Source organism: Ursus arctos, unplaced genomic scaffold (assembly GCF_023065955.2).
Source record: "Ursus arctos isolate Adak ecotype North America unplaced genomic scaffold, UrsArc2.0 scaffold_3, whole genome shotgun sequence".
In the NCBI taxonomy this organism is placed as follows: Eukaryota; Metazoa; Chordata; class Mammalia; order Carnivora; family Ursidae; genus Ursus; species Ursus arctos.
Genome location: NW_026622985.1, coordinates 15,857,281 through 15,875,902, shown reverse-complemented (window position 1 = coordinate 15,875,902; position 18,622 = coordinate 15,857,281). Strand labels below are relative to the sequence as shown.

General features: G+C 42.3%; 1 protein-coding gene across 2 annotated transcripts in view; it reads right to left on the bottom strand.

Annotated features, from left to right (window-relative positions):
* Nucleotides 1–258: 258 nt before the first annotated feature.
* The window catches only part of SLC26A3 (solute carrier family 26 member 3), a 34,602-nt gene continuing 16,238 nt past the window's right edge, over nucleotides 259–18,622 (bottom strand). Inside the window, exons 9-21 of one of the 2 annotated variants that reach the window (XM_048212891.2) lie at nucleotides 16,433–16,580; nucleotides 16,208–16,321; nucleotides 16,007–16,084; nucleotides 12,977–13,072; nucleotides 11,530–11,636; nucleotides 10,321–10,390; nucleotides 10,138–10,230; nucleotides 8,514–8,609; nucleotides 7,504–7,737; nucleotides 5,881–5,935; nucleotides 4,013–4,155; nucleotides 3,828–3,893; nucleotides 259–1,835 (exon numbers count right to left, since the gene is read on the bottom strand). In XM_048212891.2, coding sequence (XP_048068848.1) covers nucleotides 1,812–1,835; nucleotides 3,828–3,893; nucleotides 4,013–4,155; nucleotides 5,881–5,935; nucleotides 7,504–7,737; nucleotides 8,514–8,609; nucleotides 10,138–10,230; nucleotides 10,321–10,390; nucleotides 11,530–11,636; nucleotides 12,977–13,072; nucleotides 16,007–16,084; nucleotides 16,208–16,321; nucleotides 16,433–16,580 — 1,324 coding nt within the window. In that variant the 3' untranslated portion in view covers nucleotides 259–1,811. Of the gene's footprint in view, nucleotides 1,836–3,613; nucleotides 3,894–4,012; nucleotides 4,156–5,880; nucleotides 5,936–7,503; nucleotides 7,738–8,513; nucleotides 8,610–10,137; nucleotides 10,231–10,320; nucleotides 10,391–11,529; nucleotides 11,637–12,976; nucleotides 13,073–16,006; nucleotides 16,085–16,207; nucleotides 16,322–16,432; nucleotides 16,581–18,622 lie in introns of those variants that run through there. The other variant, XM_057304060.1, reaches the window with a different exon arrangement.

The window sequence follows — 18,622 nt, the reverse complement described above, 5'->3', positions numbered from 1 at the left end:
AAAAATTTTAAGAATAAACTGCTCAGCATATATTAGCTTCAACCTTTCTTAATTTCAGTAATGTATCTGTCTCTTCACAAGTTGTCCTGTCTCCCAGTTGCATCACTGGGTATCCTCTCTCCTTCAGTCTTTCTCTGACTTATGTTTTCTTTTTGTCTTCCAACATGATCTTTGGCCTTTTCCTAACTCAGGGATCAGATTTTTGTACCAGTTTCCAAATTTGCTCTGAGGCAGGCAAGGAGAGGCCCACCCCCATGTATTCCCATTACCCAAAGCATATCCACCTTAGAGGTCTAGGAGAAAAAACATTTAAGGGTGAGGATAAGTGTTAAGGTTGAATAGATTGAAATGGGGCCACAGTGCTTGGAGTGCTCCATGTTACTTTGATGAGCAAGAAGGGTGTAAAGAGCACCTTTAGTTGGGATGATGCAGACATCAGCCATAATCCTACATCAGGCTTTTGCTCCACTCCCAAGTCAAATGATCGGTGAAACAGGCTTATGTTTTTAATTTCCACTCCTTGACCTCTACAGAAAAAGTGCTCTTAACCTGACATTCATGGAGTAGCCTTACATAAATGCATTGTATATAAATCCTACATAAAATGTGTGTGTGTGTGAGGTATCTGTGACTCAAAGATTTAAGAGCTGTTGCCTCAAAGACTGCTTGTATTCTGGTTTTTAAGAGTAGCTATGCAAATAAACCTTTGCTTTACCTTCCTGTAATTGATTTTAAGACTGACGGGCTCAGTAAAGACACTAATAAAGGATAGAAGGGTACTTTGAACAGTGAACCTTTAGAGGTGAGATCTAAAACAATTGGGACTTTTCCTTGATGAAATTATTTTTTACAAAGGTACAAAATTACCTATTACATAAAATAAATACAAATTTGCACCAAGAACAATGCCAGCAAAAAAAGAGAAGCATGTGTGCTGCATCTCATTCTCCAGCTAAATTGAGCTCTAGAGTTTTGTTCTGCCCTGTGAGTTACAAATATTCACCAGCAGTGAAGAAAGAGTCAGACTTTGTCCTACTATCTTTTCTCTCCTCTAAGGCCAGGAAGAGCTGGTTACCCATCATGTTTTCTCTTTGCTTTTCACCTTCTTGCTTTTTCATTTTATATCTTCATTAGCTTATACAATTCTCATACTATGAGGTGGAAAAAAGGACTTGCCTTAAAAGCTAATTATACTTACAGATATGGCATTAGAAGGATTGTGTCTAGATCTGGGTAAGAGGTCATTGGGTGCGTTAAAAGGCTATAATGATAATCATAAACTCCGGGCAAAGTTAAGTGTCATTGCAGGGGTTTCAGATGATTCTCATGTGTCAGGTTTCCAGCCAGACCATTACAGAGGGGACCCACAGCAGGTGTATTTCAGAAAACTAGCAAGAAATTTAACAAAACAAAACATATCCACTGTACAATGGAATTTTTTTTAAAGGGAAATATATCTATATGAACTGTTTAAATTACAAGATTCCAAGCAGTGGTGTAAATACACTGCACAACCTATGCAGGAAGGTCGTGGCTTGGATGGGAATCTGTCAGTGCTATAAAAATACGTATAAACAAAACATTTTCTTCCTTTGATAAATCTACAAGATACAAAATTAAGAGTATTTACATAATTTTATACTAGACATGTGAAAAATATACCATGCTAGAACAATCTCGTTCCAAAGTTTGAAACATAATTCTGTCAAGTAAAATTATTCTTCATACAATGTATGAACTTATCAATAAGTTCCTGGGTATAAAGTTCTTCTTTATATGACAGGTGAGGATCCGTCTGAATTCTATTTTGATTAGAATTTTGTTTCAACTGGCACCTGGAAGAAGATAGAAAGTTTTTGTCTTACAAGATTTGTTAAGTACTGCCCCTTTCAGTAATCGTATTTTGTAACTTAAAAAGAGCAAATGTGGTCCCTCTTGTTAAAATTAAGACGTAGGATTTACCAGAGTCATCCACAAATTTTTCGTCTTGAATTTTAATGACCTTCCCCTGCTACTTGGAGAACATAGACCCACGTGATACCATGTTATGATGTAAGTGTACCGTTCAAAGGCCTAATTTAACTTAATCAAAATAACAATACAATGGTTGTAGCGATACACCCCTTCACAACTGTGTCGGAGGCCACACAAGCTCCAAGGGGTTCTGTGTGCTGGTCAGGCACATTCAGCTTTTATGTGAATCACCACTGGTGGCCTGATTTGTCTTCCTCTAAGTAATGTAGTACAGAGCTGGTGTTAAATTTTTGTTGTTCGGTTTTTTGTTTTAATATGGAGAAAGAGGTACAGGATGGTCCTGACAACATTCTGTTAAATGGTAGGTTCTGAAGCTTTGACTTGACACACTAGGTTTAAGTTCTGTTTCTACACTTTATCCTTTCCAGCTTGGTGACTGTTCTGAATCCAGCGGTTGTGGAGAGGATTTCTAGTAAGGCTCTCCTTAGAGGGGGCTCAGGCAAGGTGCCACATGTGGGTTTCTCTACAATCCAGCCCTGGGAAACACGGCTGCTTGAAAACAGGACTGGTGCTTTCTGAGAATGTCCTCTCACTCAGGCCTATCTAACTTCTGGAATGGCTTTTTCATGGAACTTTTCCAATTTGGCATAACTTTTAATAATAGTCTAAGATTATCTTATGCTATATACTTTGTCATTTCTTTTTTTTTTTTTTTTTAAAGATTTTATTTATTTATTCGACAGAGATAGAGACAGCCAGCGAGAGAGGGAACACAAGCAGGGGGAGTGGGAGAGGAAGAAGCAGGCTCATAGCGGAGGAGCCTGATGTGGGGCTCGATCCCACAACGCCGGGATCACGCCCTGAGCCGAAGGCAGACGCTCAACCGCTGTGCCACCCAGGCGCCCCTATACTTTGTCATTTCTAATTTAAATTCCTTTTTTCGTTTCATTTTAAGCCTTTCTTCAAATAAGAGAAATACCATCAGCCACCTCCATACCTGAAGGCAATCATTAGATTCTCAGGATCCCTGATTCCATTAGTCTTTCACCAAAGGATAGAGCCAGTATAGCATAGGGAATTGAGCCCAGGGCTTGGCATCAGACAGATCTTGCTTCAAATCCTGTTGCTGTCACTTTGGTGTGTGACCTTAAGCAAATTAGTTAAGCTCTCTGAGCCCTTCCTAATTTCCTCATTTATGAAATGAAGATACCTTCTTTGCATATTGTTGTAAGGATGAGATAAGGAGTGTAATACACCTACCATGTACCTGACCTATAGCAGATACCCCGTTTGATTTGTGATTCTGCTTTTCCCAAACTGGAGACATTCCCTTAAAGGACTGAATATTCTAGAAATGAATGTTCTAAAGTGAAATACAACTATCTAGTTAAATGAACTTGGCGAATCTTTCTGGTAAGGAAGGAGAGGGCTGGGCTAGGCTCTGTGCTGGGGACTTTCCCATGTACCTGGGAAGCAGAAAGTGTGCATTAGCTTCTCAGCGCCATCACTCATTCATCTGGAAGTGGAAACAGCCATACCTTCTCCGCCTCATGGATTATTTAGAATAAGATCTTGGTTGTAAATACTTCGAAAACGTAAAAAGATCTCTATATGCTCAATATTGCATTAATAGAGACCTAGTATCTCCATTTTCTGTCCTTTTTTTGTTCTGGTCTGAGTTTATTTTCCCCCAAAGTCCCTATGAAAATTAGCATTGCTTTCATTTTCTAGGGAAGAGGCCCAGAGGCTCAAACAAGGGCTGGACTTTCTGCAGCATGCTGGAAGAGGCCTCAGTGCTTTTCAGTTTTTTGCTGTGATATCAAGATAAAGCTAAACTTGTTGAAGAATCTTACCTGACATTCCCGATTACGTAACCCTCCATTTGTATTTATGGTAAAATCAAACTTCTTTTCTTTTTCCTGAGAAAACCAGAATGGAATCATGGATTAGGAACATTTTTTTTTTAATGTTGAAAAAGAAAGGGGAATTAAGCATAGATGGTTTCTATATAAATGTGAAAGTCACAAAGAGCTGGTACCTGAGTGGGATTAAGCTTTGAAGCATTGTAGTCCTTCTTCATCAAAATGTGCAAGACAGCGTCATGGATTGTTAAGAAAAAGATTGAGTCCTTGACTTCATCATCAAAAAACTCACACTGTGCAAGCTTCTCAATGAAATCATCTGAAGAAAGGGAAAGAAAGAATGACAGGAAGAAGTAATTGTTTGGCCACAGGTTTCTTCTTGAGACTGGAGATTTGAATTTCCATTTGCAAATGTGCAGTTCATTGATGTTTGGTGAGGTATTCGGGGATCGCAGTGGTATGATACCAGTGTACCGTTAGTACGGTGTTTTCTGGAACAAAAGGATACCTTTCTAATAAAAAAATACATTTACTGTCCTAATGTAAAAAGAAAGAAGGAAAAGATTCAAACAAGGAAAACTTTTAGTACTTCTCAGAAGAAAATCAGTCCATTTTCCTTTAGGCAAGAGCCTAGTGAGTTAATCTCCCTGGCTAATGATTAGAGCAGCAAGTGTGGCTTATACAAAATTGGGATTCTGCCAAAATGGGACATATGCTCATAGACCAGTGATATGCTCTGGTTCTGGATTGCTGGACCTATTATTTATCAGTTACTTACTGTAGTCCATTTTCCTAAAGCTGCCATGTTCCTTCAGAAAGCATTTTCCTTGGCACCCCACACTACCCCTCCAGTTATCTTTGCAGAACCCCCTTCTTGTAGGCACTACCCAGCACTTGCTTGTGCAGATCACTCAACCAAATATTACCTCGTGGGGACTGTGTGCAGAACCCTGGCTGAGTAATATGAAGGATCAAGAGAGAAATTAGACATATGAGACTCACACTCAAGGAAAATAGAACATGTATATATACGTACAGTAATGAAAAGAAAAGTGCCCTAGAAGAACAAAGGCAGGAAGCAATCCAATTTTTTTTCTTTAATGTGTTCTTAGCTCTTAAAATAATGGCCAGCACATAGTAGGTCCTCACATTTTTGTTGAACGAGTAAGAGAGATACAGATCATGTGCTATGGAAATTCAGAGAAAGGAAAGATGGTTTCCTCTTGATAGGTGTTTGGGAAAACCTGGCCGAGCAGATATCATATTAAAAGAACGCCCAGGGTTTGGAGAAAGATGTAGGCAGAGAAGGTACAAAAGCATGGAGGTGGAAGACACACACCCTGGTCACAGGCAAGCTTTCAGCACTGGCCAGACTTGGTTGTGAAGGAGGGAGGAGGAGAGAGGAGCGCATGGTGGTCATCAGAACCCGGGATGGAGGTGGGTGATGAGTGATGGGACGGAAGGTGATGATCTTAGTTAAGGACTAAGAGAGGGATGCCAGGCAGCAGAGGAAGCAGGATGGGACACTTTCAAAAAGATCTGGGATGATGGGGAAGGAGTACAATTGTTTAGTGGATTAAAGGGTTGCTGAGATCAACAGAATATTTTTAATTGTAAGGAAGCCTCAAAACTAGAATACGTCTATAGATTTTACAGAGAGGAGCTAGTAGAGTGGAAAGACGAAAGATGCCAATTTCATGCCTCCCTCAGGAACTGTGCACCTGTCCCCTGTCCCTAAAATGCTTTCTCCTAAGATACTGTAATATGGGCTGAGGAATTGAGGAAGGTGAGGAAGAGAGAAAACAAGCCTACCTTTTCAGGAAGATTAGAGTTAAAAATGGTTGCATATTCACTCTTTTGCTGCCTATTAAAATAGGTTCAAATTGTGAATTTAATTACATATCAATACAACTAAAATATAAAGATGCTATTGGTTTGTCTACCTTCTCGGTGATCATAAACAAGACCTAGACTTTGGAGAGACCATCTACGTTGAGAGTCGGCCATGAGCCTGAGTGAGTGTCAGAACATAAAAACAACTTACCATCACTTCCAGCGATATACACGTCTACGTTGATCCTGATGAATTCTTTCAGAATCTGTTAAAAAGAAAGTAGATCTTCCTTAGGGAACAGTTTTACTTGTCAGAAACATAAAGAAAATGATCATAATTATGCCTTATGGGTGATGTGTTGCTTAAAGAACCTTTTACATTTTGAGAAGAGATAACAGTGCAAAGAGACACTAAAGTTAACAACAAGGCTCTGCGACAGAAGGAAATACATCCAAAGTGGAGAACTCTCCTCTTCAGAAAGAAGTTAGACGTTTTCATTCTTGCGGGAAGTATGACGGGGAAATCTTCTGTTTCCACTCTCACGATGGGCTCTGATTGAGTTTGAAAACCATTTCCTTTATGGGATGACCCTGACCAGAGCTTTCTAGCTACACAGAAGTAGAAAAAACCAAAACCCTATGCCTTATAAATTGTTCATTATTCCTGTCCACAGTGACTGGATGTAGTAACGCCAATGAATCTTGATTTGTTTTCCAGGTCCTAGGCTAAGAATAAATACCACTAGTCATATAGTGAGGTCATGGAAGGTAAGAAGAGTAGCTTATACTATTGATTATTTTAGATGATCATTACAATCATTGTCATCATCAATAAACACCGAACCTCTACAAGGCACTGAACCAAGAATAAGGGCTTTAAAGAAACATAAGGCAGAGTCCCTGTCCTTTGGGCTATACTGCTGGGACCAAAACCAAATTGTGTGTGTGTGTGTGTGTGTGTTTCTCCAGAGCTAAAACAAATGCAAAAACAGAAAGAAAAGAAAAAGCAAGTAGTTTTGAGAGTTCTGTGATGTTAAGCTTTTTAAAAGTCTGAAGGAAATGAAATTGATTCAATTTTCTAATTTTGTATCCAGTTCACCCATATTTAATAGATCTTATCTTAGCTCAGTTCTTATGTAGGCAGGTTTCTGTGAAAGCCCAAGAAAAAGGGGTAAATGTGGAATTTCTTGAATTTTCTTTATGTCTCTTTCTGCATCTCTGTTGGAAACAGATTTATTTTAGAAATGCTGACAGAACCATAGAAGGAAAACAGAGTACAACCTAAAGGTTTTAGTCCCATTTTTAAATCACATTTGCCATTGATTCTTTCACGTAGCTACTTTTTTGGTGGGGTGGGGGTGATGGGGTGGGGGGTGATGGTGGGGTGGGGGAGTTTTATACAGCCAAATGAAATCTCATCAGTTTATAATGGATAAAGACAAAACAAAAGGATCTACTATTCTACTTTTGTCCAAGACCTTCCCAGATATTCTGTATTTCAGAACAGTTTGGATACCATGCCCACAAGGATCCGAAGGCCCCGCAGAACTGGAATGTGGTGGGAGTGTGGGCGTAGTTGCGTAGTGGCAGGTTTGGCATACATGAGAAATATGGGTGTGGTGTCTTCAAAATTATATGCCAGCCTCCTGGGAAATGCTCTTTCAAAGAGCTCACTGAACACACCCCACCCCACTCCCACTCTGCGTGGAACATCCTAAGATTATGATTTACTTCTACTTAAGTGTGTATGATCTCAAGGAGCATATTTTCGCACATATAACTTTTTACCCTTGGCCCCTGATTGACTGTTTTCATGAAGAAAAAAAGTAATTACCGTTTTGAGCCCCCTCATTGAAGAAATGTCAAGAAATGACACTGCTGAGAAGTCAAGAATAAGGCTATGCAGGCTGATTTTAGGGACACTAATGTTGAGAGGAAGGTCGGCATTCCAGTCTATCTGGAAGGGCAGGTCGGTGGTGTTGATTGGCTGATCCAGTTCCTCTATCTCATTGTTGTCCAGCTCGTCGTCAGAATCTTTAAAGCCATCACTGGTACATATAAATCCTTTCTGTAAGAGGAGACAATAAATATGCATGATAACTCTGACCAAGAAAAACATTGCCTATGTCAAAAATAACCAGTGAGGGGCGCCTGGGTGGCCCAGTCGTTAAGCGTCTGCCTTCGGCTCAGGGCGTGATCCCGGCGTTATGGGATCGAGCCCCACATCAGGCTCCTCCGCTATGAGCCTGCTTCTTCCTCTCCCACTCCCCCTGCTTGTGTTCCCTCTCTTGCTGGCTGTCTCTATCTCTGTCAAATAAATAAATAAAATCTTTTAAAAAAAAAACCAAACCAGTGAGTTTTCTGAAGCTCAGATTCAAAGTTAGGTCAAGCCCTTCTCTTTGGAGAATCAACATTTTCCCAGGACAACAAAAATGTTAAAGATGCCATTTAAAAGTCTGACACTAAATGACACCTGACATTCCTTGTTTATCTGGCATTTCACGTAAAGGAATGGAACCAACACCTTGAACGACATTTTATACGCTTTTAGCTATAATACCCAGAAATGTGGTTAAGAAACTTACTGGTTTCATCCCCAGGAAATAATTGGAATCTCACAGGACTAAAAGAGGCCCTTAGGAAAAGCTAAGGAGGCCTAGAAGGTTTTTGCCAAAATGCTATAATTTGGTCATACAAATTGTCAGACGTATACACAGTCTGCGTGGGCTAAGGCTTTGTTGTCTCCAGAAATCCGGGCTTATTGAAATACTAACTTACCTGTGGATAAATATAAAAATATACTTTTTCCGTTAAAAAAAAAAAAAGAAAAGAAAAGAAACTTACTGGTGTCATTTGCAATAGGCCTTTCTTCTGCAGCTTCCGGATTTTTTTCAAAGCTTTGTTGCGCTTGCGTAGAATTCGTAGTGGATTGAAACCAACCTGAAAAATCCATTGCTATCTTACAGGAGTGCAGAATATGACACTGTGGAATATTCTGTAGGAGAATTCTAATAACTTTAAGTAGGATAGGCTGGACTGAGGCATATAATAAAGATACGTGTCGTAAAATTTAGAAGTGGTTCCAACAACGACAGTGATGGCATTGTGTCAACGACTTTGGTCTGCTCAGCCTGTACACCCTTATCAACATTCGAAAACCTCTGTGCCACGCAGGGTTCATCCATAAATTACCCGTCAATAGGTCTCAACTCTCCTTAAATCTCTGTGTGTTTTTGGCCCGTGTGACTCCAAGGGGACTTTGTTTACTTTCTACTTGTTGGATATGGTGGCATTTAATTAGTACTCTGCTTCTATATCATTTTCATTCTATTAAACTTCATATGATTGCATTTTATAGTATCTATTATTACATGATTTTGTTTTATAATTTTAATATTAGATCTGAGGGCAACCTTCATTTTCTCCTTTGCAAAACAAATGTGGTCTTGCTGTAGCAATATTTCGCTCCAGAGTCATAAGTAAGGTGAATCACATTATGTAATTAAAAAAAATCCTTGAGGGAAGAAAAATATAGTTAGATGGAAGATACTAGATTAAGTCAAAAGCACAGTATGTAAAGCCATATAAGCAATATAAGACCGTTTTTGAAAAAAAAAATAGCTGGGTAGAAAAATATTGGATGCATGCTATCCTAAGAATGAAAGTTAGGGCCGAAGGCATGTGCTGTATGCAAAAGACAGGGCAGACCGGAAGGCAGGTTGGAGGATAAGTGCTGAGCTTTTGTTTCTTGACCTTAGAGACCGCTTCTTTGTCATCTTCTCTTCAGTCCATCAGAGACACTCAGCTGTTCTTTGGTGTTAAGTATTCATTAATGTTATATTTATTCATTTTCAATCACATTCCAAATATTCATTTGCTATCCTGAATATATTCAATGAGAGTCAAATAGTAAGTACTGTCTTCTTGTGTCTAAAGTTGACGCCCAAAGAAAATCTGTAGGATACTCTCTGCTAAAAAAAAAACCCAGCAGCCCCAAATCTTGGGGTAAGTCCTTTCACTCTACAGCAGAATTTGATAAAAGGTAATTCGGGGAGGGTCTGGGTGGCTCAGATGGTTAAGCGTCTGCCTTTGGTTCAGGTCATGATCCCAGGGTCCTGGGATCGAGTCCTGCATCAGGCTCTCTGCTCATTGGGGAGCCTGCATCTCCCTCTCCCTCTGCTGTTCCCCCTGCTTGTGCTCTCACTCTCTCTGTCAAATAAATAAATAAAATCTTTTAAAAAAGTGACTGTATTGAACCTCATCCAAAGGGCCTTATTTCCCAACATATTAATAGACCCCTTATAAGGTAGTTTCACCTGCTCTGGAACACGGGACAGAAAAACACCGACACAATGCAGCTTCAACATGCATGAAATCAATCACCCTCTGGTTACAGAGCAAACATTTCATCCCTAAATATTCAGTGAAATTACAAAAAAAAAAAAAAAGTAACAACTTCAAACCTTACAGCATCAATAATTTTCTGTTTAAAGAAATGAATGTTTGCAAAGTAGATGGGGGCTGGACACCTGAAGATCTTCACCCCTTCCGGCTCGTACATCTGTAAGGCAGAGAAGTAATATGAGACGAGCCCACTGGACTCATATTAATATCTTTCAGCAAGTCAAAGTAAAAAACGGATCTTCCTTACATCTGAGTAATCTTTCTTATTCTTGTAGATGTTGCTCCTTCCCACGTTAGCCAGAGTGCTGCATTTTGGACTGCAGGGAAAATCGACACCAAGTGAATCACTCGTGCGTGTTTGTTAGGCCCGTGAGGCTAACACTGACTTTCCCTAGCTTATCAAGACTATGAGCAGGCTCACTTTCAAAATGTAAAGGGCTGGGGAATCATCATGCCATTAGACACCCTGGGGGGGACAAACACCTCATTTTACCTATCCCCCCACCCCTCCTAGAACAGCCTAGAAACAGCGCCTCCCATTTACCACCTTCCAGCTTACAAAGTGCTCCCATAGGCTTTTGCTGTTTGGGTTCCGAATGTCCCAGTTATTCAGTGAAATCAATACGGTCACCCAGTTGTACAGATGAGGGCCTGGAGAAGCACAGTGTTTTGCCTACAGCCACTCAGTCTGTCTCTATGATTGATGGGTCCCCGAGAAATGAATGAAAACATAAATGAATCAGGGCAGGAACATTTCAACATGAATGTGTTCCATCAGCCAGCGATTAACTTGAACCACCCCAGAACTCCTGTTCTGTTCTAGAACTCCTGAGCCACCAAGAAGCCTATTTCCCTGTCACACCATGTCATCCAACATAGGCTGAGTGACCACATGGTGGTGACACTATATGGCAGAGATTTAAGAATCAGGAAGATGTTTGGACTGAATGTTAAGAATCAAGAATGCTAACTAGTTTTTGTGGACTTTTCGGATCACAGGGGCCTCTGAGAAGTTCTCTAGTGCCCCTGTTTTTCGATGGGAGTACAGTCTAGCAACCCGTAAAGAGGAACAGCCCTCCACTAGACATGGAGAATCCCACAGTCTTCTCTGGAACCCACTTCCTTGTCTGGCAAGTCTATGGCAAAGACATTACATCTGCTCAGAGGATAATGACTTCTAGTTTCCAGACTCCGCAGTTGATATGATTTCTCTGAATTGGTGGCAAAGCAGGGAACAGACCAGTAGCTGGTGGGACCTGGGCTGAGGCTCTGAGGTCAGGACATTCTATGGCCCTTCAGTCCTTGAGGAGAGCAACATGAGGAAGAACAGAATGGCCAGTCTCGATGGATATGCATGCCTGTTGACTAAACCAATTTCCCCTCAATCAGTGACAAGTTTTGTCCCTTCCCACAGGCGGGTCCAAGTCGGCAAGGAGGCAGCACGATGAACACTCACAATTGGGTCCTGAACACAATGGTCAGGAGCTGAAACGCCACGCCAGCTGCCAGGCCTAAACCAAGTCCCAGGACAATGGCAAAGATGAAGGTCATGATCCAAATTAGCTGTAAAAAGAAGGAGACACATGCACTACAATTCACTCTACTCAACTACAGTGTCTGAGGTCCAGAGCTTTGAGGAAGCATGAACTTCTAGAATCAAATCAGAGGTTGGAAGTGTACAGGACAAGGGACCTGCCTCGAGAGGTCATTTTTTTTAATTAACGATTTTTATTTATTTATTTGAGAGAGACAGAGAGAGAACATGCGGGGAGAAGGGGCAGAGGGAGAAGCCGACTCACCTCTGAACAGGGAGCCGAATGCGGGGCTCGATCCCAGGACCCCACGATCATGACCTGAGCTGAAGGCAGACACTTAACCGACTGAACCACCTGGGTGCCTTCGAGAGGTCATTTCTGCTGGCTCAAGTTCAGAGCCCCAGAAACACAAGCAAGTCCAAAGACAGTGTGTCCATTTCTAATCCCATCCCTGACCCAGTTAAGGAAATACCTGAGTCTGTTTGGCTCAGTTACAAAGGCAGGACCAGCAGCTGTTGGTTGAAATCAGCAAATTAATTGGCAGGGCTTATACTGATTTCTTACTGGTCTGCTGATTTTATAAATGGCTACTATCCGTATAAGAATTCTCGCATGTCAAAAGGGTATTAAAATCCCCAACAATTACCTATCGGGAACAAAAGAAAACCAAGTATAGCTGATTGCTTAATGCTTGTTAAGTACCATAGGATATGTTAACAACCTTTTTATGCCCCAGACTTTGATCCTGATAAAATTATGGACTCTGCGTCTCATAGCAAGGCATGTCTTGAGCAAGGGGAACCTTTATAGCGTATTTCCAAAAGGAATGTTCAGAATTTAAATTCGTCACAGATTCTCTGGAAATGAACAACTGATGTAATGAAGAACAGAAGCTACCATACCCTTCTAGTGTTTCATGGAGCATCTCCTACTTGCAAGTGGCTCATTCTTTTAAATTAAAATTCCAGAGAAGGATCGTTCGAGTATGCAGTTTAAAAATAGCAAATGAAGGGGCGCCGTTAGTTAAGTCTCGGACTCTTGGTCCCTGCTCCAAATGGGGATATCACGGTTGTGAGATCGAGCCCGCAAGCCCCCAGTCGGGTTCCCCACTCAGCCTGGAGTCTGCCCGAGATTCTCTCTCTCCCTCTCTCTTTACCCCTCCCCCATGCATGCACAAGCACATGCACTCTCTCTCTTTCAAACAAACAAATCTTTTAAAAAATAGCAAATGAAATAAACTCAGATTATTTGAATAGATAATATAGAGACAAAATTTCACTTGATTTACAATATGAATATGCATTTCACATCAGCATTAGCATGTTGTCCTGATTTCTCTGTCTCTCAAATATTGCTGCTTCTACTCACACAATCATATTTATCCTTTCGCCACAGTCTTCGTATCTCCGTGAACTGCATCAGCATTCCTTTCAAGTTCCCAAGTGCTAAAGCCGCCAGGACAGACTGCAAAAAACATAAGCAGCAGATGTACTTAGAGATAATCAAATAAGTCATACAGCAGCAAAGGTGAAGGTTATAGATAAGTTTGTCCTTTAAAGGGCCTCAAAGCCTATCCCAGAACACACCCTTTTTCCAGTGTATAGTGCATGCAAGACACACCAGACCTGGGACTCTGACCCGTTTGTCCTCACCGTGGTGACAGTGCCAGGCTATGGGTAGAGGAAAGCGCTTACTGGCCTGTACCTTGGGACAGAGACAGGCAGATGTTAAGACTGATGCCTGAAATAAATTTTTCTCGATCAGAGACAGTCTAATGTGTGTTTATTTATTAGAGGTGGGGAGAAGGGGTTGCTCTTTGTTTAAAAAAAAAATAAAAAAGCTTGGGGAGCTTGGGATACTCAGAATCATAATTCAGACCTTTGACGTTGATCAGCATTCAACCATTTTTTTTAAAAAGGTGTTATTTATTTATTTATTTGAGAGAGAGAGTGCATACGTGTGAGTTGGGTGGGGGGTAAGGGAGGGAGAATCTCAAGCAGACTCCGGGCTGAGTGTGACACTGAAAAGGAAATTCCCAGTGAAGCAATGGTTAACTGGTTAAACAATGATTCACACATGAACGCCAGCTACAAACTGCTGAGGACTGAGTAGATTCTGTCATCTAGTTGACAGTACCGCACCTGTGTCCCTGTCCTGGTGCTGATCACGCACTACAGCTAACGGAAGATGTCCGCACCATGGTGGCTGGGTGAGGACTCTGTACGCGTTGCCTCCTCCGTTGGGGACTTTGAGTATAAAGCATGTCAGGTGCCGCCTGCAGAAGAGGCCTATACCCCTTCTCTTTCCATTAGGCATTTTTTTCTCACCTGGTCAGTAGTCCACGGAGCAACAATTTTTAAAAATTTTCATTGCAATATAGACACAAGAGAGCCCTTTAAAAAGTAGAGATTACAGAGCACTGGGAAGCCATAGAAAGGAAAAGAGGGATAATTTTTATCAGGAACCAGGTCACCATACTGCAGTTGATGTAAAGGATTGAATAGATATAAAATGCTAAGAACTGGAATGCCTGGGTGGCACCGTGGGTTAAGCGTCTGACTCTTGGTTTCAGCTCAGGTCATGATCTCAAGGTCCTGGGATCGAGCCCCACATCGGGCTCCATGCTCAGCAGGGAGTCTGCTTGAGATTCTCTTTCCCTCTCCCTCTGCCTCTCCCGCTCATGCTCTCTCTCTCTCTCTCTCAAATAAATAAATACATAAAATCTTTTTTAAAATGCTGAGAACTGCTGATGCTTAATCAGCACTCAGGAGACATTTATCATTAGCTATGAGCTATTATTGTGGGTTATTTTGCATGGTTCACATGATAAAGAGAAGCAAACCAGCTATTTCGGTCAAACAGATATTGTAGATACAATACAACTCATCACATGGGTCCTTTGTCAAAGGAGCTTTGACTCACGTCGCAGACAATGTTTCCAGGTGTGCTTTATTTGTAAGAGAGAGGATTTTAACTAGCAATTTCTTCTTGAGGTTCTCCAACTCAGCATGGGCGATGTACAGCCCAAGTATACCCCTGGGGAGAAGCACGATAGGGCAGGATTCTCTAACAGGGGGATTGCATGGGCACTTATTTTTACTGAGAGAGACATTCTTCTATTTCTTTGGTGGTGACTTCAGGATTCCTTCGATGCTATTCCTTTGGAAATCAGTAGGTTAGCCTCTGGAGAATGCATGTTCTCGGCAAAGAGTACCCTGCATTGCTCGAAGACAGATTTGGTCAGTGAGGCTCTTTGGGATGACCACGCTGGTAGTCTAGAAACCTGAGACCAGATTCACTTTCCAGCTACCAACCAACAAGGAAAAATATCAGAAGATATCAACCAAGAAACGCTGTGGGCTTGTGTCCTATCTCTATGTCCTTCGTAGTGAGAAGTGTAATATAATGTTTGTAGAATAATAACGATACAATAATAATATTAATACTAGTGGCTACATATCTTAAGTGCTTGTCCCGTGCCAGGCCCTGGGCTAAGTCCTTCACGTGCAATATTTCATTTAGCTTTCGCAGCGACTCTGTGAGGCAGGTGCTGTTTCCCTCCCTATTTTTACAAATGGAGAATGTGAGGTTCAGAGAGGTGGAGCAATATGCCTAAAAGCACACACAGAAGAAGAGGCAGAGCCCGGATTAGAAGTAGGTCCCCAGGACTTGAGAGCCAGGGCTCGGTGGAGCACCTCAAAATTACATCACCTCCACAAAGAACAAGGTAGTTACCATTGTCTGGTTTCCTAGAGATCCTCCCCCCGCCCCAGGGTCTGCTGTTATTTATTTAATCTGGGTGCTGCAGCCGTTTTCAAAGCATGAACCCAAACCCTCAAAAATCACAGGTCAGGAGAGATGGACCAAGGAGCAAGGGGGTGATGGCGTGAGGTCTGTGCATGGCACGAACCCGCATCCTGCCATCTGACAGTGCTGGTCTTGGAGTCCTACCAAACTCGGGGAGCTGCAGGGTGGGTCTGTAAGAATGGGTTGTGTGGCTGGTAGCACCACTCTCTGAACTCGATAGAGTCCCTGATGACCTCAACCTTTAAGGAAATCTTTGCTTCTGTTAATCCACATTGAAGCTGCAGCGCCTAAGTGTTTCCGTCTAAACATTAATTATTTTCGGGGCTTAACGAACGTGCGGAGAGTGGAGCAGATAACGGAGTGGGGGCACTTGCATTCCTAGCATTCATAAAATGCTGCCGGGGGAAAAATAAAGATTTTTGGCCCCAGACTATTGGCTAGGACGAGTACTGGAGAATTTGCAGTTCCCTCATTTTCCTGTTTAGTTTGTGCTTCCAGAGTGGAAGAACCAGGCTCCTTGATTCATCATTACCCGAAGCAGAGAGAGAGAGAGAGAGAGAGAGAGAGAATCCAAAGAGAGACGAGCATTACCTTTTGTAGTGGTTCCAGAAGAAATCCAAGGGCTAAGATGACCATCAGCACGATGCTAGCGGAAAGAATCCCAGCGATCTGTAAAGACGAAAAGATTCTCATTGCAAAATCGGTCCCGCCCCCTGCGCCCGGACCCCGGCTCGGAGTCGCTGGTCCAGTCCCCATGCCAGGACGGCCCTCGCAGTAGAGACCCGCGACTACCTGTGTTTTGCCCCCAGTGCTCTCCTGAACCCCCGATCTGGAGAGGGCGGTACTCCCAGCAAAGCCTTTGAATGATCCACTGAGTATGTTACTCAATCCTAAGGCTATTAACTCCTGGCAAGAGAACAAAGAGGAATCCTTTTTAGAAATGGCACTGGTGGTACGATGTCCGCAAAATATTACTTAAAGTTGCCTAATGGGACCCAGCACAGATTGTAAACTTACTTGATTGCCATCGATTGGATAATCGTATTTGAGGGAATAGACGCTGGCCACGGAGAAGGCCACCGCAAAGCCAACGACCGCAATGCTGAAGCTGTCCCCAATGGTCTCTTGGAAAATCTGCATGTCGGGTGCCATGGGAGTGTGAAATCTGAAAAGGAAATGGAGCGAGTTTGAACGTCACCAACCTCTAATAAACCTTCGACAGCATTCACTTGCCCTCAGGAAAAGCCCATATTTCTTAGCAAGGCCCCAGTCTATCCCTTCCCCACCCCCACTCCTGCTCAGTCACTATCATTTCCCAGAATTTATGCTCCAGCCATACCAAGCTTTCGTTTGTTTGTCTGTTTGTTTCTCCAAGGCATCATCTGTGCTCTCCCCTTGGAAGCTTCTAATTTGCTGTTCCTTCTGCCTGAACCATTCCCCTCATCCCCATCCCTCCTTCCAGAAAGTCTTCTCTCACCACCATGGTCAGGGTTAGGTGAGATTCTCTGTGCTTCTCTAGCCCTGGATGCCTCCCTTCCTTACTCCCCCTGCCCTGCAACTCTCTGCCCAGACGCAGAGCAGGGACTGGGACTTCATTGTTCTATGACCAAGACCAAGCATTCTTCATGGGGTATATCAGGTAGTCAATAATTGTTGGGCAAATCAATGAGTGAATGCAGTCTAGGCTGAGTTTGGTCTCACTTTGAAGAGTGACCAGCAAGAATTTAGCACCAGTGCAAACTTTGGAATCTGTTATCTTATTGTTGAAAAGCAGTGCTGCCTGCGTTTGGTACAAGAATGGAAATCCAGTCCCATGAGAGCAGAGCATCTGGTATTTTGCTGGTATAGCCCATTATAATGTACACTTATATCCCCATAAGCTGCATGCAAAATGTCTTAGGTCCCACTTGTATTGTTATACTGGATTGAAAAGCATCACCCACAATCGTTCCAATAGTTACCATGGATGAAGGTCTTTGAGCAAACACAATTAAAGCCAAGGGAAGCGAGAAAGTCTTCCCGCCATCGATAACAATACCTTCCGTGAAAAACCCTCAGCAAACAGATGGGCCTTGGACTCTGCCCTGGGTTCCTCAGTACTGCGGGGCCAGCAACTGTGGTGCTGACAGGGAAGGGCATTTACAGTCACACAGCGTCAAGGGACACATTCAATTCAGGGAGGACCCTTCTGTGTTTGTACCTCATGAATTTAGAACAGTCAAATGATATTTGCCAACTGTGTTACAAAAGGTACAAGTATCTCCGTGTCTACATCCCTTGACTGAAATGCTCAGTTCCTTCCTGTCAGTGTGTGTTTCTGACCCAAATTTTATTGAAGGTGAGTCCATTCGACTCTTTCTTAATTGCTGGTCGTGTTCTATGAATATGCATGTTCATATATTTACAGCCTTAATTTTGAAGAAGTATCATGAGGTATCTGGGCATTCTGCAGCTACCATGAACCAGGACGTTAGCCTGGAATACTGTTTTTTCAAAAATAAATCCCGAGTTGATGATACAATTGAAATTTGCTTTTTATGCCACAGTAACTAGCAGCCTGTTATTCTTTTGTCCTAGCCTCTAAATACCAGAGACGGAGTGCTATGATGGAGGTTTACAGGCTGGAAACATTCATTTCCTGGCTCTGCTGCTTTCCCCTCCCCGGGGCCAGTTTCCTCATTTGTAAAGGGAGAATAGTAACACTTGTTTTCTTTTCTTCATAATTTTTGTGAGGGGGGGGTCAAATAAAATAATGAACATCAATACTAGTTACACACTGTGGAGTATGAAGTGCCTACGAGCTATTATTATAGGACCCCCCTGGAATCTGAGTATATCCTCCATGGCTCCTTGACTGTTTCCGTGATCACTCTCCTTCAGCCCGTGTGTGTGACCACAAAATCACTTCCAAGTTGTCATACTTCTTAACAGCAGATGAGCGATAGGTAATAATCATTATTTTTCAGTTATATTCTATTGATGATATCAGAAATTTAAAATGCCCACTCAGGGCACCTGGGTGGCTCAGTCAGTAAAGCGTCTGGCTTCGCCACAGGTCATGATCCCAGGGCTCTGGGATCGAGCCCCATGTCAAGCTCCCTGCTCAGCGGGGAGTCTGCTTCTCCCCTCTCTCTGCCCCTCCCCCTGCTCATGTGCTCTCTCTCGTGTGCACGCACTCTCTCTCTCAAATAAGTAAATACAATCTTA